The sequence below is a fragment of the Sinocyclocheilus rhinocerous genome, unplaced genomic scaffold (assembly GCF_001515625.1).
Source record: "Sinocyclocheilus rhinocerous isolate Xijiao unplaced genomic scaffold, SAMN03320098_v1.1 scaffold1007, whole genome shotgun sequence".
Classification (NCBI taxonomy): Eukaryota; Metazoa; Chordata; class Actinopteri; order Cypriniformes; family Cyprinidae; genus Sinocyclocheilus; species Sinocyclocheilus rhinocerous.
The window spans coordinates 9,275-28,562 of NW_015631056.1; the positions used below are offsets into that span (position 1 = coordinate 9,275).

The window sequence follows — 19,288 nt, forward strand, 5'->3', positions numbered from 1 at the left end:
ATTTTGCTTTGAATTTTATTGCATATATTTTAAATGTATTTTGCAAATACTTCAAGACACTTATTTATATATATATATAGAGAGAGAGAGAGAGAATTATATAATATAATAATATATAATTTATTAATATAATTATATATAATATTATATAATTATGGTCATTTGAAACAAGCTACAGATACTAAATCATGTACCAAACCATTAGATTTGAGTATAGAACATCACTGATTTTTATAGAAAATATTTTGTCATAATTTTTAAACAAACACATAAGTGCCTTGAATATCTTACCAAAGAGCTTATTACATTAGCACATTAAATTACACATAAAATTAAAATATACCAAGATAAAGAGTGTATGCAGATATGTGCCTGTAGCAGTGTCACTGGCATCAGTCCAGCTATGTTAAACGGATAGGCTACATCCAAAGCAGCAGGAGAAGAGAGAAGCATATCAGGAGCAGCTCTTTACTGACTGAGTGGCTGGCAGAATGAGCGAGTCCTTTGAGTGTTTCCTGGTTGGTTTAGTCAGTGTTGGGGACCAGAGGTGTGGTTGCAGTTGCAGATTCAGTACGACTAGCACACATGTCGTAGAGGTTACCAGCAAACACTGTTTTCCGGGACTCCGCTCTCAAAGATTCCCACATTTCTGCTGCATCACCTCGGCAGCCCAACAAGACACCACTCACACACACCTGGAAAGCATCCCATGACCTGCAGATGTGAAAAGTGCAATGTATTGAGAGAAAAAGTTGTATTCGGTGGGGGGTGTATTTGTGTGTGAACGTGGCTCACTTGCAAATGGAGTTGATATCCTGTGGGTTATCAGTCTTGGAGCTCACACTGTCACCCAAAGTGACCAGACACTCAGCAAAACCTCTGTATACAGAACTACATGGATGTGATACTGCTGCACTCAGCACAGAAGAACAGAGACCTGAGAGGGAAAAAAATTAAAGCATGCAGTTCAGAATCAAAAAGACCTTTATTGCCTGATATGTTTACACACACAAGGAATTTGCTTTGGTGACAGGAGCTTCCATTGCAGAAGAAAGTACAGTCATAGTACAGACACACAGAAATTAGGCAATAAAAATAACACAATTTCATTTAAAAAGACAAACATTTAAATATGCAATACAGTAATACAAATATTACAAAAATATATAATACATTTAGGAATGTACAAACATTTTATTTACAGGTGTACGGTTTATGAACCTATTTACAAATGTACAATTTTGGATTATGTTATGTACAAATGTTCAGATATGAAAGTTTTAATTGTTCAGATTTAATATAGCCTATGGTTCTAATGATACAGAATACAACCTAGGCAGTGAAAAATAATACACCTCGGGGCTGCAATGTTGAGACCTGCAAATGCACTTCAATTTCTACAATTATTAGATTGGCATATGGCATAAACTGACAGAAATGTCAGCTGACGTGTCTGCTGCAACTCTACAATTTTATTGTAGCAACATTCTATTGTATCTTTGTTTACGTGTGTCTATTTCTCTATACCGTTAGATGTTGTCATACGTCATATGGATTAATCTAGGGATTAGACCCAGAGTAAAAATTACATTTAATCTCGCTGCAGAACAGCTCGAAATGACAAATCTCCTCATTTTTCCCATTTCTCTCCAGTACTTGTTTATTTTAACAGAGAAATATAAGATACTACTCATACATTTAATAGCTCGGGAACATTAGCTACAGCAACATCAGCAATTTCTGAACCTCAAAAAATGTCTTTCTTTTGGATGGTATTTTAATAGTATGTACAGTATACTATGCCCTATGACCATGGCCACTAATTTAAATCTATTCAAAAACAAAAACAGACCTAAGAATTTAAAAAGCACACACAAAACAGATTTGTATATATGTGTAGCATGCATGATTTTATATAGATTAAACTTAAATTTTTATAACATTAAAAATAAAATATACTTAAAAAAAAAAATATATATATATATATATATATATATATAAGACAAATTATGTTATTACACACACAAACACAAGTTTGAAGATAAAATAAACTTTTACTCACTGAGGCAGAATGAAATGATCAGCAGCAGATGCATTCCGTTGAACAGCCAGAATTTTGAACTGATCACAAGCACTGGAGGACCTTAACATTTACACTTTAACACACAGTCATGTACAAATCATCCAAACATTTTTGAGGTCCCATTCACCTTCCTGTTTCAGAAAAAACTGCAACTTTGAAGCCAACTGTTGAGCCTGATGGATAAACGGGGGCTGTGACATCTGATTATTAAAAGGGGGGAAAACTGTGGGATTAAAGATCATTTCCGTCTACACTGTTCATCATATCAGAGAAGAAGGATATACCTCCCGTGACAATGGTTCTATATAGCTTAGAGTATTGGCTTTTTGTCTCTCTGTCTCTCTCTCTCACTCTCTCTGTCACACTCACACACAATATACAAACAGATGGAAAAAAATCCCAGTAGGACTGTCATTTTAATTCCAGCATGGTACTTTCTAATACATACACAGTGGACAAGCCTCTGTCTGATTGACAGGCTTGGATTATGTCATTGCGTAAAACTAAAGGGAGAGGAGAATAAATACGGATTACTACCTCTTATATAAAGCCATTACTATCAGTTCCTCTCTCTCATTTTCTCTATCACTGAATCTGTCACTGTTCCTAGTATTCATCTACTGTGTTTTTGGACATGGAATGATTGAAGTACCATGGTATTCTTTAAGTAAGCAACTATGTAAATGGCATGGTAGTTTACATGATATAGGCTAGTATATAATTCAGTACCATGCAATAGACAGCCATGTGCCATGGTATTAACATCTAAATCCATGACTGTACACTGGTAAAGCCATAGTAATTTTTGTATTGTGTTTTCCTATGAACCTATATAAAAACACTGCATACCAAATTCTTTATTATAACTAGTATAGGCCTAAAGATTCCAATAAGGTAAAAAATGTTTCATCAAGTCACAAATGTAACGTGAATTATGATATATGAATTATGTTTTTACACCGTATGAGAGGCGTTTAACCTTTTCAAGTTGCTTGTTAAAAAAAACTACCATTAGGTGGGAGTAAAGTGAGTCGAATACTAACAGTTGTATGACGCGCTAGAGTCAGCGGAAGTGACGCAGTTTGTGTGGATGTGGGGCTGTCATGGATGAAGTTGGTTCACCGTCGCGTCGTCGCGGTGGTCCTACGGGGTTCTCCGCCGTGCAGTCCGACACTATAGAGGGTCTGACAGAGCTGGAGGATCTGGAGCGAGTGTATGCGCAGCTATGTGCCGAAGAGGTGAATATTTATTAGTGGAGACGCTGTTCGTTAGTCTCTATGAGCTGGACTACTAGTAAGGGTAGATAAACGCTTGTCAGCTGTGTTAGTTAGTTGATTACATATATATATATATATGTAAAATCAGCGTGTGCCTGAACTGTGAGATTGGGTGCATGTTGACTATGCATTGGCATGAACTGATTATAAACGCACCTCCCTGACAGGCGGAAGTGCAGATGGAGTTGGGCGCTCTTATGGGACAGCAGAGCAACATAGAAACAAAGATGCTCGCCCTGCAGAGGATGGGGTGAGTGTGTATGCGTTTTACACTTAACATATGCTGTTGAACTGAAAGAATAGAATAGAGTGCTAATGAGTTGTGTTTTTGTGCGTTCCTCAGACCCAACTTGCAGCTGATCGAGGGAGATGCTGTGCAGCTGTCTGGCATGATCAACTTTACATGCAGTCTGGCAGAGAACGTCAGCAGCAAAGTCAGACAGCTGGACCTCACCAAGGTGGCCATCATACACATTCGCATAAAATATACACTCTATCAAAATGACAGTCTCAGTCTGTGTATGTCAGCTTCCACTCAAGCTTTGCGCCTGGTTCTGTTTCAGAAAAGGCTGTACCAAGCAATTCAGAGGGCAGATGATATTCTAGATCTGAAGTTCTGCACAGATGGTGTTCAGACAGCCCTGCGTAACCAGGATTACGAGCAAGCTGCTGCCCACATTCATCGCTATCTTTCTCTTGACCAGTCAGTGATTGAGCTCAGCAAGCAGGGTGGAGAGGGTGAGTACTTTTTGGTTTTTCTAGCAACAAGTATTACCACTGCAACTATTGAATAGTAATTTATTGAGTCATTTTCAAACATGTATGTCTATGGCAAGGGTGCCTGGTGTTAGAAATTGAATATATGATATGGATATTTTTGCTGAATAATTCAACAAAAATTGTTTATATTTCAGTAACCATGTTTTTTGCCTATTGGTGGATAATCCAGTGAATGAAATATGTTTGGCAATTGAAAAGTGTTTTATCTGATTTGATTTTTTTTTTCTTTTTATTTGAAAATTGATGGATGCTAATTAAATGGTATGATAATTCGTAACGAATAACAAGTCTGACATCTTAACAGCTTAAAAAGCTGCTTGTTGGATGGTTATGACTTTGCAGTTTAATAAGTCATCCTTGTAGCTACTATAATATACACTACACTAATATACATTATTATACGTTTTTAATTTTTTCTAAAGAAATCTCTTATGCTCACTGGGGCTGTATTTATTTGATCAAAAATATATTTTAAAACTTTACTATCACTTTTGGTCAGTTTAATGCATCTGTTGAATAGTATTAATTTCTAACAAAAATGTAAAAATTAAAAATCTCACTGACTTCGAACTTTTGAACAGCTGTGTTTGCACACTTGTCACTGCAAGTTGTCTGTTACAAACAAGTTGTAAGAGTTTTGTTACAAACAGTATTATGCAAATTGTTAAATGTGATTTCTAGAAATAATAGACATTGTGCACAAACTGATCAAACTGATGCACGCAGATACTTAGAATAAGATACTTATATTATTGTATTATCTGTATGCTATACATTGTGCAGGCAGTGCAGTTGAAGCCAGCCTTGCATTGCTTCAGGAAGCAGAGCGCAATCTGAAGGCACTGGTTACAACACGACTGGAGGAGGCAGTTGCCACAGGCGACTTGCCTCAAGTGGAGCGCTTTTTCAAGATCCTTCCTTTACTGGGACTTCATGAGCAGGGACTTGCACGCTTTGCTCAGTACCTTTGCAGTCAGGTAGGGGCATGTGTGTATGTCCACCTTAAGCCCTGGACACACCAAGCCGACGGGCAATGTCGGGTGGTTTTTGAGCGCTGGTCGGCTTTTGTTTTTTCAAAGTTGGAAGACCAAGGGCTGACAATGCCAGTGCCTTTTGCAACTAGAACTGTGGACATACAAAGCAATCAGTGTATGTCCACAGTTCTAGCTCTTCCGGTTTCCCTGTTTGAATGCAGAATACAGACTATTGCCACCTGCTGGTATGGGAGAGTTACGTTCTCTCAAGCAAGCGCAGAGCGTACACGCTAGTTGGCTGTCAGCTGTAGTCTGTCCGGTGTGTTCTAGTGCAACTTTTTTTGTTCCGATGCGAGGCGACGCCACAGTTGGCTTTCCTCAGCGCTAGTTCTTTGGCCTCAGTTTGGTGTGTCCCTACCTTTGCATGACAAGTGAAATCAGTTGAGAATGCTTTGGTTTAGTTACTTGGATTCTAATATTAAAACCTGTGTCTTTTGCTTGCTTTTCTTTCAGTTGGCCAGTAAGGCAGAGGAGAACTTACTCCTGGCTGTTGGCTCTGATCTCGGCGAACGCAGAGCACCGGTCATTTTTGCTGACACACTCACACTGCTTCTTGAAGGTAAGAGCAGATGCATCACTGTTTAACTTGCCAATATCTATAATGTTTAAACAGAGATCAACCAGCCTTTGTCTATAACTGTTAGGTATTGCACGCATTGTTGAAACCCATCAGCCCATAGTGGAAACATACTATGGACCAGGCCGACTACACACACTCCTTGCACACCTTCAAAAAGAGTGTGATAAACAGGCTCAGAAAATAGTGGACAAATTCATCCAACAGAGAGATTACAACAATAAGGTGTGTAGTGTCTTTACTGTATGCTGTATTGGTGTGTATATGTACTAATACTTAATGTTTGTACTATGAATGAAGTGTGCTTTGACGTAGTTATACACATGATGCATACTTTTGTTTTGCAATAGTTTCAGGTTATCCAAAGCAGCATGATGAGGGGCATGACTACAGAAAAGATTGAGCCCAGGTGTGGTCCGTGTTATAATTGTTTATCTTTGTATCTTGTGAATACATGGTGTTTTATTTGTGGTTGTATGTTTAATCTAGAGACCTGGATCCCGTGTTATGTGAGGTTACCTTAATGAACTCCAGAGCCGAGCTATACTTTCGGTTCTTGAGGCGGCGTATAGTGGCTGACTTTGAGGTTGCAGATGCAATGGCAGATGAAACAGTTATACAAGGTAACACCTAACTTTTTATGCAAAATGAAACTACTCTATGAAACAAAATGTATAAAGTACAAAACTGTCATTAGCTGTAGCCTAGCAGTTAGCACACATGCTACTGCACAGTACTTCCTAATCCAATTTCTCCCCACCATTGCCTGTTAAAAAGAAATATATGTAACTAACTAGGCTATACAAACTGGGCATGTGTCGAATATGTTGTTGAATATGCTTATGTAAATGAATACTCATCACTGTTATGATTTGGTATCTTCTGCTGACATTGTTAATGTTTGATTGTTTGTTTTGTTTTCTAGAGCATCAGCAGAGTTTAGAACAGTTACTGAAGAACTGCCAGCTGAGCCGCACTATGCAGGAGCTGATTGGTTATTACATTCCCATGGAGGAGTATTACATGAGAGAGTCTGTCAACAAGGTGTGACATATACAGTCAATAATTTCATGCTGTCTTGTGTACATTACACTTGAATCAGAGATATCAGAGTTATTGTCAGACACATGTACACTTCCATTCAAAAGTTTGGGGTCATTAAGATTTTTTATAAAATAATTTAATTGAGCAAGGATGCATTAAATTTATGTAGTGACATCAAATACTTTTTTGTTGTTACAAAAGATTATTTCAAATTAATGCTGTTCTTTTGACCTTTTTATTAAAAAAGAGTCTTGAAAAAGGTTTTCTTTTTCACAAAAATATTTATATAACAGTTTTCACCAAATCAGCATATTAGAGTGGTTTTTGAAGGATCATGTGATACTGAAGACTGGAGTAAAGACTTTAGCTTTGCCATCACAGAAATAAATTACATTTTTACAATACATTAAAATAAAAAAGTTATTTTAAATTGTGATAATATATCACTTTTTTACTACATTTTTTTAAATCAAATAAATGCTTGGTGAGAACAACAGACTTCTTTCTGACCCAAAACTATTGAAAGGTGTAGTGTACCTTCCTACATTTTCTAATTGTGTCCTTGTTTTATCTACAATAGTGTTTTAGTTTTGCCATAGTTAAATTGCAGATACATTTCTTTGGCAGAATCTAAGTACTCATAGGTTGATTGATATGACCTTATAGGCAGTTGCCATGGACACTGCTGAGGTGGGTCAGCTGAGCTCCAGCATGGTAGATGATGTTTTCTACATTGTGAAGAAATGTATCAGCCGAGCCCTCACCAGCAACAGCTCTGACTGCGTGTGCGCTATGATCAATCATGCAACCAGTGTTCTGGAGACAGACTTCAGGTATACGCACAAATTTAGATTTTAATTAGCCTAAGTATGTTTTGTTACTATTGTGTTACTATTGTAGTGGTGGTTGAAGAGTTAGAAATTCACATCATAGAATTGTTTGAAAAAACAAAAATCTGTATACGCTTTGCATTTCTTTCCTTGTATGCAGAGAGGTGTTGGTATGTAAGCTGCGAGCTGGTTATCCATTCAGTGCTCTGCAGGACCTGCAGCGTGGGGTCAGCAGTGCAGTCAGTCTGATGCAGAGCAGCCTGCAGCATGGCAAGATAACAAATCTTACACAAACACTTGGGATTGAGAGCCAGGAGCAGGCAAAGAGCGCCTACTTGGTCAGCATCAAGTCTTTCTATCTCTCTCTCTCTCACACACACACACTCAATTTATTGTCACTTTTCACTTGTTTTCCCTTGTGTAGTGTAAAACTCTAAAACTTAAATAATGATATGTTTGGTTCTCAGGTGGCTCTCAATAATGTGGAGGTCTGCAGTGAGAATATCAGCACCCTGAAAAAGAACCTAGAGGTCAGTGTGATATTACTCTCTGATTTTTTTAAATTAATAAAAAAAATTTATTCCAGCCAACCAACAGAATCACGCACTCTGTCACTTGCTCACCATCATGTTTTCCCAAAACCGTGAGACTTTTTTTCCATGGAACACAAAAAGAGAAATTTTGAAATCTTTTCTATGCAATTACAGTTGCAGATAGAAGCTTACAAGCCCCCATTAACAGATCAAAAAAACTGGTACAATTAGTTGCTTTCTCTCCCTGTACGTCTCAGAGTGATTGTGCCAAGTTATTCAGTCAGGGAGTGGGCTCAGATCATGCGAAGGCTAAGATAGACAGCTGTCTATCTGATTTGGTCAACACCTCCAGCAGATTCAAGGACCTCCTCCAGGTCAGTGAAAATCTGTTTATACACTACCATTCAAAAGTTTGAGGCTGCATTTATTGGATCAAAATACAGTAACAACAGTAATATGTGATTACAAATGTATTTATTTTTAATTTAATTAAATGTAGTTTCAAATGTAGTTTATTCCTGTGATGGTAAAGCTGAATTTTCAGCTGTCATTACTCCAGTCTTCAGCGTTACATGATCTTTCAGAAATCATTCTAATATGCTGATTTGGTGCTCAAGAAACATTATTATCAATGTTGAAAATAGTTGTGCTGCTTAATATTTTTGTGGAAATCATGAAACTTTTTTTCAGGATTGTTATATGAAAAGGTTCAAAAGAACAGTATTTATTTGAAAAGGAAATCATTTGTAACATTATAAATGTTTTACTGTCACTTTTGATCATTTTAATGCATCCTTGCTGAATCGTCTTACTGACCCAAACTTTGGAATGGCTGTGTGTGTCAACATCATCTGTCTTAAATGTTTGTGCTGTTTTTGTTAATGGTTTATGCTTGTACAGGAGGGTCTACAGGAGCTTAATAACACCTCTATCAGGCCACAAGTAAAACCCTGGATCAGCAGCTTCCTGTCTGTCTCACACAATATTGAAGAGGTATGATATGATAACATTGCCGTATCTACTACTACTATTACGACTTCTACTGATAAAGAGTGGAAATAAATCTGTCTGCACTTGAGTTGACAATGATAGCAATATAAATACTTTTTTACTTTTATTTATTTTTTTAATTTTTCTTTTATTTATTTATTTGTTTGGGGATAAGTTAAGCCGTGCTTTGTTTTGTTTTTAGGAAGAGTTCGGTGAGTATGAAGCCAATGATCCTTGGGTTCAGCAACTCGTTGTCCAGTTGGAGCAGCTTATGGCCGAGTTTAAGGTATATTCATTTTAACCCATTTATAAAACCTATTATAATACTAAAGATGCCTCCCTGTAGGTGGGCCTGTCACCAGTCATTTACGATACTCTAACTAGCCTGATGACCAGCCTCATCGCTATGGAGTTGGAGAAGACTGTGTTCAAATGCACCTTCAGCAGGGTGAGATGTAAACCTGCCCTGTACAAATGAACAGCCACATATTTGCTTAAAGTCACAGACATCCTAACTGTCCTCTCCATTCTGCATTGCAGCTTGGTGGATTACAGTTTGATAAGGAGCTGCGTGCTTTGGTTGCCTACCTCTCCTCTGTCACCTCCTGGACCATCAGGGATAAGTTTGCCCGACTCACACAGATGGCAACTATTCTCAACTTAGAAAGGGTATGTGACTTTTTGACTGGCATTTAAATTTTTTATCACTGAAAACTGGTCTAAGTGTATAAGAAAAGAGTCGTTTTGAATTTTGTTTGTGTTTTTCTTCCTTTAGGTGTCTGAGATCCTGGATTATTGGGGACCCAACTCTGGGCCTTTGACTTGGCGTCTGACCCCTGCTGAGGTTCGCCAGGTCTTGGCTCTAAGGGTAGATTTCCGCAGCGAGGACATTAAAAGATTACGACTCTAACAGAACTAAACAAAAACGCTTTCCACTTAAGGTTTTTATGCATAGAAATGGTGTTTTGGGTAACTTGAATGGAGGTGTGTTATCTCTGAACTTTTGTATAAGCAATTTCTTCTTCTTTTTACATATGTAATGTATTACCAGCCAACATTGTGAATCAAATAGTCCATGAGCTATTCTGAAGCTCACACTCACTTAAATAAGCTACATACAATTAAAGGCCAGTATCTTCTGCCCACAAAAGTATTTTTTGCTAAATACTGGAAAGGTTGGTTAATTTAAAGATGCTTTACTTAAGACAATTCATTAAAATGAAGATTCCTAGAATAAATGTGATGCCACGAGGCTTCAAATAGAAAAGAAATAGTTCTCTATAGTGCACAATATATTCATAACTTGTGTGGTAAAGAATCTTACAAAGGGGATTCAGAACTAAACCATTTGCTTAAATGTCATACCACAAAAAAACTCCCACAATTTATAGTTCAAAAGCAGTTTACTTCAACCAATCATCTTTTCTAACTGCATTAACCTGCATGTAAAGAATCAGTTCGTCTGGACCAGAAGCTCTGATCTGATACACTTGGACATTAAAAATAAAGAAAACCAAACGATAAGCAGTTGTTTACACAGGTATGAAGCAGTCTCTGTGTGCATGTAACATGGTTATTGAAGTGTGGCAGTAGGCTGATCTTGGGTCTGCTGCCTCCAACACTCAAACAGCACAAACGTGTATCATTAAATATTAAATGAGAAGGACCAGTCTGCTGAACTCATCTCAGTTCCCGTGTAGCGCTGTGCCTGACAGCTCGTGCATACAGGTTGAACTCCTGTATCTGCGCTATAACACACAGCTTGTCTACTATCTGAGTCCTGGAGAAAGTTTAAATGAGAACTACGATGCTACTTAATTGTCGTCGCCTTGTCTTACAGAAGCACCGAACGCAGACCGTCCTTTGCGTCTTTAGTCCATCGTTTCTTTGCGTTGTCGTCAGAGTTTCCTCGTAATGATGGTGTTGGCGGAGATCAGACGGTCCCGCTCCCGCAGCTCCTCCTGCAGCCGTGCCTCGTTGACGCGCAGCTGTCGGATAATGTTCTTCGTCTCCTTCATTTTGATCTCCATCAGAGCAATGATGTCCCGCTGCTCATTCAGCTTCCGCAGCAGTTCAGCGGAAGTTGTGCCGGTGGTTAGAGAGTACGAGTGATCAACTCCGCACAGCACGAGATCGGCCACGGGGCACGATGCGCTGCCTCCGGACAGATTTCCGCCCGAGACCACCGCTGTGAGGCAGGAGCCGTCTCCTGAAGATGTGAAGTCTACGGGCGTGATGTACTGGCCGTTCTGACCTATCTGCACCACGGTGGCGTTTTCGGTGTCCCCTTCTTCCTCCACTGGCACTGACTCGTTAGCTGTGGAAACGACCGCGGAGACCTTCCTGCTCCTGCCCCGTCTGCTCTTCCTCTCGTTCACCCCGCGCAGAGGGAAAAGAGTCGGGACGCGAATGGTGTAGGTTTTCCTGCCTCCGGGAAAGTGGACGCTGCAGACCCGGTGGCCGGTGGTGGGCTGGAAAGTGCTGAAGCAGCCGCTCACCCCGGCCCGCGAAATGTTCTTCAGCCATATCTCTCGCTGAGCGGGATCCTTCGGAAAGGTGTAGAATCGCAGATCGCGGTCCCGGTGTGAGTTGTTGTAGCATCCCGGAACGCAGCAAGTAAAGCCGGGCATGATTGTGTAGAAGATGCACCAGTATTAGCGCAGTCCCTTGGAAGTTTCCCTAATTTTGTTATGCTTGGTTTCTTCGTGTGCTGTTATCCAGACCAACGGCCTACAAGCGGAACTACACGTCCCACAATACTTACGACTTCCTGTTTTGGTTTCAAACGCTGGTCGATAGACTCGCGTCTGCTCAGTTATACGCCTGTGGAGGACTTCACAATGCAAGGCAACGAGTGTTTGTTTAAACAGTGTTTAACTACTATGTACTATGTGTAACAAACCTAGACAGTTTTGAAATCATATATGTATGCTAAAAATAGAAGTAGTTTCATTCCTTTGTAAATCAGTGTAAGGCACAGAGCGTGCTGTTGTTAACTGGTGCATTGTAGCACCAATTGCAAACTTAATTTTGTGTAGCCTATATCATTTTTATTGTGGTAATTACATTGACTTATTCTAAATAATGATGGCATCCCCCATCAGCACTCCCAGTTAACCAAAACATTTCAAACAATGTGTCTTGTTAAGGAAATGCATTACATCACAGCAGCATGAGCAACCGATGCCTACAAAAATATATAATGTATGTAATTTATTAATAGCCCTTCAAAATGGCATGACCACCAATATTTATTATGTAGCATGTGCTTACATCATATAAATAGAGAGGTCCAAAGCATCTAAGGTCAATCTAGGTTGCTTATCTTCATGATAAGCCCTGAACACTACGTAAATATGCCTTTGTACCTACGATAAAGAGGTCTTTTGAAGGGATAGTTCACCCAGAAATGAAAATTCTGTCATTTAGATGACACCAGTTTCTTTCTTTGGTTGAACACAAAAGAGCGTATTTTGAAGAATGCTGGTAACCAAATAGTTTCTGGTAGCCTTTCTTCCACTGACTATGGAAGAAAGAAACACATACAGTCATGGCCAAAAGTTTTGGCAGTGACATAAATTGTGTTTTGCAAAGTTTGCTGCTTAAGCTGTTGTGGTGTTCATTCACATTGTTTCTAGATTATTGTGTAGAGTGATCAGATGCATTTTAAATAATTGCTAAAAGCTTCATTGGCCAAAAAATGATCTTTACACAAAAAAGCAAATTTCACAGTTTTTTGATCCTAACACAAAATGACCAGCTAACATTAACTGACTAATCAAATCAGCAGCACATGTGAAAGTGTGAATGAGTACTAGTCATACTAGTCCTACTACTTGTTTCACTTCTGTTTCAGTTTTTTTATAACCATTTCTTAATATGTGTCAGTAAGTTGTTGTTATTTTAGCATGTGTGTTTGGCTCAGTGTTATTTTTTGGGATTACTGATAAACTAATGTAGTTTGATTGTATTTGTTTTTCAGTATACCATAGAAACATGTAGAAAAATAATCTACAAATACTGAAGCAGCAAACTTCGAAAAAACACAATTTATGTCACTGCCAAAACTTTTGGCCATGACTGTACAGGTTGGGAACAACATGAGAGTGAGTAAATTACAATTTTCATTTTTGGATGAACTATCCCTAGAATGTTTTCTTTTTCAACAAATTGTCATGTGAACGAGGTTTGAATTTTTTGAGGCCATATTACCAAAATATTAGGAAACGAATATGTGCAGTTTCAATTCTGATTTGTGATATTTTCTAGTAAGGGTACAAATAATGTTATTTCACGCGTGTCACAATTTTAAGGAATATAACCTATTTACTGTACAAAGAAAAACGGTTTTAATAATTACAAATATTATATTACAATTAATCTAATATCAATTCAATGGATTACCTCAAAATCGTGACTTTGTATTGTTTTCATTCGATGCAACCGAGGAGACCTCTGTTGTGGGACAGACTAAAATCGTTTAAAACTACTTTTTATGCTGGGTTCTTGGATATGTTTAATTACAAGTTATATACTTGTTTATCAGACTTATTTATTATGTCCTACAACCAAAAACTTGTGACTGTGCATTTAGACTAAAAGACTGAATTCCTGGAATGTGTGTTTCAGTTCAATGGGCGTGGCAGGAAAAAAAACCAGACCGTTTCGCGCACGCGCACATTATCGAACGTCTAGTTTGGGAAATCAGCAATGAGTCCACACAGCAATGAGCCGTAAACGCAGAAGGAGCATTGTGGGATTACACGCGAAACAACACACCGTGATTTCAAGACGGACGAAGAATGTCCCATACGTTGAGAGGGTGGGAGGCGTGACGGGTTTGTCCTGTTTTTCCTCCTGCTGTTGAGACACGACATGAGAGCTCAAAGCCCTGGCTAAAGTGGAGCTGAAAGGGAGGGAGGTGTCCACCATCCTCTGGCCGTCATCATTCTCCACAGCACCGGCGCCATAGCATCCCAAGGCTTTGTGTTTCGGTAAGTTACATCCCGTATGGAACTAACATAGTCGTTTAAAAGGGAACTAACGTTAACCGAACGCTTTGAATTTGTACGAGTTCAAATGGATGTGTATTTTTGTGAGTCTGTGTGGCTGGACTGGACCGGTCTCGGCTAAGCTACAACGTTAGGTATCTGGTACAATGAATGTTTAGTTTGAAAGTTTTGTGGTTTATATTGTTTTAAGTAAAATATAACACAACCAACGTCTTTAAATGCTCAAATTTAAAACTCTTAAGGGATAGCTAATCCGCCCGTCATCCGAGGGTTAGCGCGAGGAAGTGATGCTAATGTTAGTGTGCCCCTAATATGGGTCCCAAAATTGATATAATTTACATTTCTTTATTAAAAACGTCATAATTCATTCTTCCATGTCAGTTCTTTAGGGATGTTCTTGAGAGTCGTAGTCTTTTGCTCACCCTTTCTCGAGGTATTTACTTAGAGACATGGATGTTAGCAAATCAAGACTTTCTTTTAGCCCTACTAGGAACTACCTTGTGTTTAGTCTATAGAGGAAATACAAACATGCTTCTCATTTGCCTTTGCTGGGCAGGTGCACAGCCATTGGGATGTAAATTAAATTGCAAGCCAGCTGGTAGGTCAGCAACGCCCAGGCTTGTATCTGACAGCTTTCACTCGAGCCACTGATAACAGCGGGGTCATAAAGCTCCTTATCTCTATTGTGTATTGATCATGATAGCCTGAAGTGGCCCTGAGGTTAATTTTAACTTGAAGCTTGGTGTCGGCATGCTTGCTATTACATGCACTGCGTCTAGAGATAATTTTGCATTCCTGTGTAAATGTCAGCGTCAGTGAACTTTGATGTTTCTCTCTTTTTTTCACAGGCGAGCATCTGTGTCACAAGAGATTACATTAGCAGTGTGGAATGAGACACCGACTTGCGTGAAAGTGTCTTCTGTTAGAATAATGTTGCCGGGCGTGGGTGTATTTGGAACAGGGCAGACGGTACGTACCCTGGTGCCGTTGCTCCAAAAGGAAGGCTTCCCTGTTCAGGCTGTTTGGGGCCGTAAGCAAGAGGAAGCAGAGTCACTAGCCAGCGAGTTGGACATTCCCTTTTCCACTAACAAGACAGATGATGTGCTGCTACACCCAGAAGTCCATCTTGTCTGCATATTGACACCTCCTCCACACACACGGCAGATTGCGGTAAAAGCTCTAGGTGATACTTATTTTTCTTTACCTCTTATCTTGATTGTCCATGTTGTCTCAGGGGAGTGGGTTGGGTTCTTTCCTGGACTCAACTAGTGTTTACTGTGCTACTGTTTACTTTACAACTTGGCACAAGCCACAGTGGGCTTTTTTCCTGCTGATCAAATGTTCCATTCTCAGATCACAGTGAACCCCGCAGCACGGTTGAGATTATGCCAATAAAGCACTTGCTTCAAGCAGAAACTTGTTAGGCAAACAACATTTGCAGTTTTGGTCATCGTTATATAATCATTTTCTTGTCTTTTTTCATTCTCTATAGGTATAGGTAAAAATGTGATCAGTGAGCAGGCAGCTACACTGACAGATGCCTGTAAGATGGTGACAGCGGCAAGATATTATCCACAGCTTATGAGTATCATGGGAAATTCCTTGCGCTTCTTGCCCGCATTTGTCCAGATGAAACGCCTGCTTGGAGAGGGTTATTGTGGGAACTTGCAGGTATTGGAATTTCACCCAAAAAATACAAATAAAAATAGGTGTATACATTCAATTAAAAACTTGGGGTCAGTAAGATTTTTTTTGAAAGAAATTAATACTTTTATTCATCAAGGATGCTATAAATCATTCTTATATGCTGATTTTTAACAGAATTTATTTGAAATAAAAATCTTGGGATCGTGTGACTCTGAAGACTAGAATACTGGCTGCTGAAATTACAGCTTTGCCATCACAGCAATAAAAAACTGATTATTTTAAATTGTAATAATCTTTCACAATATTACTTTTTACTTTGTTTTTACTGGTTGTAAAATGCAGCCTTGGTAAGCATAAGTCCTAATTATTCCAATCTTCTGAACGGTAGTGTATATAATGATATTTATATAATGACAAAAATGTTAAGATTAAATATACCAGTAAATGCTGTTCTTCTGAACTTTCTATTTAAAGAATCCCTGAAAAAAATGTATCATGGTTTTTCTACAAAAAATTGGAAGCTCTTTCAAACACTGATAATAATAAGAAATGTTTCTAGACCACCAAATCAGCACATTAGAATGATTTCTGAAGGATCATGCGATTGCGCTTCTTGCCCGCATTTGTCCAGATGAAACGCCTGCTTGGAGAGGGTTATTGTGGGAACTTGCAGGTATTGGAATTTAAAAAAAAATTTTAACAGATACATTAATCATTCAATCAAAAGTTTGGGGTCCACATTCTTTTTGAAAGAATTTAATACATTTATTCATCAAGGATGCAATAAATCATTCTAATATGCTGATTTTAAACAACATTTGATTTTTAACAACATTTAAAATAGAAATCTTCTGTATCGTGTGTCTCTGAAGACTGGAGTAATGGCTACAAAAAAATTCAGCTTTGCCATCACAGCAATAAATTAAATTTTTTAAATATATTGAACAGATTATTTTAAATTGTAATAATCTTTCACAATTTTACTGTTTTTGTTCAAATAAATGCAGCCTTGGTAAGCATGAGAGACTTATTTCAAAAACATTAAAAAGTCTTAATTTTTCCAATGTTTTGAACAGTAGTGTGTATAATGATATTTATATAATGACATGAATGTTAAGATTAAATATAATACCAAAAAATGCTGTTCTTCTGAACTTTCTATTCAAAGAATGCTAAAAAAAAAAAAAAAAAAAAAACTGTGTATGTATATGTTGAATATTAATGTCCATTTAAAATGTGCTTGTTTTCTGGGTTTTGTTTCTCTACATATTCAGCCTGCATTATTACATTAGTAATACATTATATTTGAAAATAGTGGATAAAAGCATCTGCTAAATGATTAAAATACATTAAAACAATATTAACATATTTAATAAGTTAAAATTGTAAGAAATTTCACAAGATTACTATTTTTACTGTATTTCTGAACAATTAAATGCAGCTTTGGTAATATTTCTTTCAAAAACATTAAACAATCTTTAAAATCTTATATAAAATAATAATTTTTGTTGGATTAAGTGACTGTTAAAAATCTGCATAGTAATTCAAAGTTCAAATTGTAAGCCATTCTTAAAATACTAATCATCTTGACTTCCCTTTGTTAGGGCATATGTTACTTTATTACGTAACTCAGACTGGTCAAAATAAAGAACTTATTCACTTAACGTTTTTTCTCTCTTTTTCAAGGTATGTGAAGCACGTGTTTATGGAGGCTCGCTGCTCAGCCAGTCATATGGATGGGCATGGGAGGAGCTCATGGGGGGAGGTGGCCTGCATACAGTTGGCTCATGCATCATTGACCTCCTGAGCCACCTCACGGGACGTCGGGCTGTGCGAGTGCATGGAATGCTCCGGACGTTCGTATGTAAGAGTGGCCCGGCCGGAGGGATTCGATCTGTAACCGCAGATGACTACGCTTGCTTTCAGCTGCTGATGAGTGGAGGCGTGGTCTGCAGTGTGACATTAAACTTCAATCTACCTGGCACAGATGTGCATGAGATCATGCTTGTGGGGTCATCAGGACGACTTGTTGCTCGAGGAACAGAGCTGTACGGCCAACGGGCCAGCATGCAAGTAGAGGAGCTTCTTTTGAGCGATGGTGGAGAAGCTGTTGGGCCATCTGTCAGGGGACTGAACGGCATGGTGACTCAACTCAGACTATCTTTTCAGGCACAAGAGGACAGGCGCTCTTGGGTGCGGCATCCTGTTTCCATGGCAGCCTCCTTCGAGGATGGGTTGTATGTACAGACGGTTGTAGATGCTATCAAACGGTCAAATCGCACTGGAGAGTGGGAGTCAGTGGAGGTCAAGATTCAGGATGTTGACCCAAACCACAACCACAGAACCCTGCCAAACTAACACTACACACACGGTTACATTTTACATTTGCTATCTCAAGGTCAAGCCTATTAATATCATTCACCTTCTTTTACAATAAAATAACCATGCTTTCATTTTAAGCATAAAGATATTAATTTAACTGAAAGTTTATGCATAATAACTGGAAGTTTTAAGTTAGAGTTGGGTTGCTAATGCTTATGCAAAACACTGGAAATGCATCACTGGATAGGAATTGTGGTTTCAGGGTTGTTTTGTTGCTTATTTACTGTAACAAAAACAGATGTGAAAAGCTTAGCTGTGAAAAACAATTTCTGTGCTCTTCATGTTTTTATGTGATCTTTTGAGGTTAAATTTGAGTCACAGGGGTTTAAATGTGAACCTCTTACGTTTTTATATTTATATGAATAGTGAATATAATAAGCTTGTGCTCTGCTGAGGATTTTTTCTGTATATGTGTGCATGAGAGAGAGAGAGCTTTATGGCACTGATAAACTTATTATGCTGGACACTAGATATCATTTACTGTAATGTACCTGTTGTGACTTATAGCCTGATGTCCAATGCATTGGACATGCTAACGGTTCTACTAAGCTGCACAAAGTTTATTGAATTATATTTTTTATTGCTGAATTTGTGTCTGTGCACTGTTTAAGAGCAAATGATGGGTTGGTGTGTGGATGGTGTTTTTATTCATTGTTATAAGTTTAAAAATAAATATTACTTAATTTAACTAAATATTTTAAAATCTGAGTTTTAAAACAAATACCCGCTGAATAACAGAACAGATATTTACCTTATTTTGTTCTTTTTAAATGTGGCTTTGACACGAATATCTGCCGGCATTCTAAAGGGGGCGCTAAAGGGTTGTGTCTAGATGGTAACCCTCGTTTGAAATTCTCGCGAGATTAGTTAATGTTCTATGCTTCGAGCTCTTGGTTTGGGAATCGTGCATCACGGAGAATGGACAGGACAACTATTTTTTTTTTATAATGCTTTGCCAATTTTTGAAAATCACATTACTAAGAGGATTCTGACGATGTGAAGCTTGTACATGTACAGTTACAATGTTTTGGACTTAAGAGTCAATAAATGTATATTAAACAATCTTTTAATTCTAAACAAACCAAATGATTTTCGTATA

General features: G+C 38.2%; 4 protein-coding genes across 5 annotated transcripts; 2 read left to right on the plus strand and 2 right to left on the minus strand.

Annotated features, from left to right (window-relative positions):
• Positions 1-439: 439 nt before the first annotated feature.
• Positions 440-2,495, minus strand: LOC107741430 (neuritin-like protein). Its single transcript, XM_016554154.1, has 3 exons — positions 2,063-2,495; positions 796-937; positions 440-714 (listed from the first exon to the last, which is right to left on the minus strand). The coding sequence occupies exons 1-3, from the start codon at positions 2,094-2,096 to the stop codon at positions 525-527; spliced, it is 366 nt and encodes a 121-aa protein (XP_016409640.1). The 5' UTR covers positions 2,097-2,495; the 3' UTR covers positions 440-524.
• A 658-nt stretch (positions 2,496-3,153) lies between these two features.
• On the plus strand, positions 3,154-10,185 carry LOC107741389 (conserved oligomeric Golgi complex subunit 4-like). The gene is made up of 19 exons (XM_016554096.1): positions 3,154-3,321; positions 3,528-3,610; positions 3,704-3,818; positions 3,924-4,098; positions 4,924-5,117; positions 5,628-5,733; positions 5,819-5,976; positions 6,102-6,160; positions 6,241-6,374; positions 6,677-6,795; positions 7,462-7,628; positions 7,786-7,963; positions 8,093-8,155; positions 8,416-8,532; positions 9,059-9,151; positions 9,351-9,434; positions 9,495-9,596; positions 9,689-9,817; positions 9,924-10,185. The coding sequence occupies exons 1-19, from the start codon at positions 3,187-3,189 to the stop codon at positions 10,056-10,058; spliced, it is 2,346 nt and encodes a 781-aa protein (XP_016409582.1). The 5' UTR covers positions 3,154-3,186; the 3' UTR covers positions 10,059-10,185.
• LOC107741390 (THAP domain-containing protein 11-like) lies at positions 10,176-12,553 on the minus strand. Its single transcript, XM_016554097.1, has one exon. It carries the CDS (start codon positions 11,776-11,778, stop codon positions 11,047-11,049), a length of 732 nt encoding a protein of 243 aa, XP_016409583.1. The 5' UTR covers positions 11,779-12,553; the 3' UTR covers positions 10,176-11,046.
• A 1,216-nt stretch (positions 12,554-13,769) lies between these two features.
• Positions 13,770-19,113, plus strand: LOC107741392 (glucose-fructose oxidoreductase domain-containing protein 2-like). 2 transcript variants are annotated; one of them, XM_016554099.1, is made up of 5 exons: positions 13,770-14,142; positions 15,009-15,343; positions 15,653-15,789; positions 16,439-16,480; positions 17,494-19,113. In XM_016554099.1, the coding sequence occupies exons 2-5, from the start codon at positions 15,091-15,093 to the stop codon at positions 18,163-18,165; spliced, it is 1,104 nt and encodes a 367-aa protein (XP_016409585.1). In that variant the 5' UTR covers positions 13,770-14,142; positions 15,009-15,090; the 3' UTR covers positions 18,166-19,113. The 2 variants fall into 2 exon arrangements, with proteins under 2 accessions (XP_016409585.1, XP_016409586.1); XM_016554100.1 differs by lacking the exon at positions 16,439-16,480 and having other exon boundaries at positions 13,772-14,142; positions 15,653-15,831.
• The last annotated feature ends 175 nt before the right edge of the window (positions 19,114-19,288 follow it).

Excerpts from the sequence above, each read along its gene's own strand:
- LOC107741430 (XM_016554154.1), bottom strand. The coding sequence starts at position 2,096 with ATGCATCTGCTGCTGATCATTTCATTCTGCCTCA. Across the intron at positions 938-2,062 it reads GATCATTTCATTCTGCCTCA|GTCTCTGTTCTTCTGTGCTG; the intron begins GTGAGTAAAAGT and ends TTTCCCTCTCAG. Across the intron at positions 715-795 it reads GATATCAACTCCATTTGCAA|GTCATGGGATGCTTTCCAGG; the intron begins GTGAGCCACGTT and ends TCACATCTGCAG.
- LOC107741389 (XM_016554096.1), top strand. The coding sequence starts at position 3,187 with ATGGATGAAGTTGGTTCACCGTCGCGTCGTCGCGGTGGTCCTACGGGG. Across the intron at positions 3,322-3,527 it reads CGCAGCTATGTGCCGAAGAG|GCGGAAGTGCAGATGGAGTT; the intron begins GTGAATATTTAT and ends CCTCCCTGACAG. Across the intron at positions 9,597-9,688 it reads TCAAATGCACCTTCAGCAGG|CTTGGTGGATTACAGTTTGA; the intron begins GTGAGATGTAAA and ends TCTGCATTGCAG.
- LOC107741392 (XM_016554099.1), top strand. The coding sequence starts at position 15,091 with ATGTTGCCGGGCGTGGGTGTATTTGGAACAGGGCAGACGGTACGTACC. Across the intron at positions 15,344-15,652 it reads GATTGCGGTAAAAGCTCTAG|GTATAGGTAAAAATGTGATC; the intron begins GTGATACTTATT and ends CATTCTCTATAG. Across the intron at positions 15,790-16,438 it reads TCTTGCCCGCATTTGTCCAG|ATGAAACGCCTGCTTGGAGA; the intron begins ATGAAACGCCTG and ends GCATTTGTCCAG.
- LOC107741390 (XM_016554097.1), bottom strand. The coding sequence starts at position 11,778 with ATGCCCGGCTTTACTTGCTGCGTTCCGGGATGCTACAACAACTCACAC.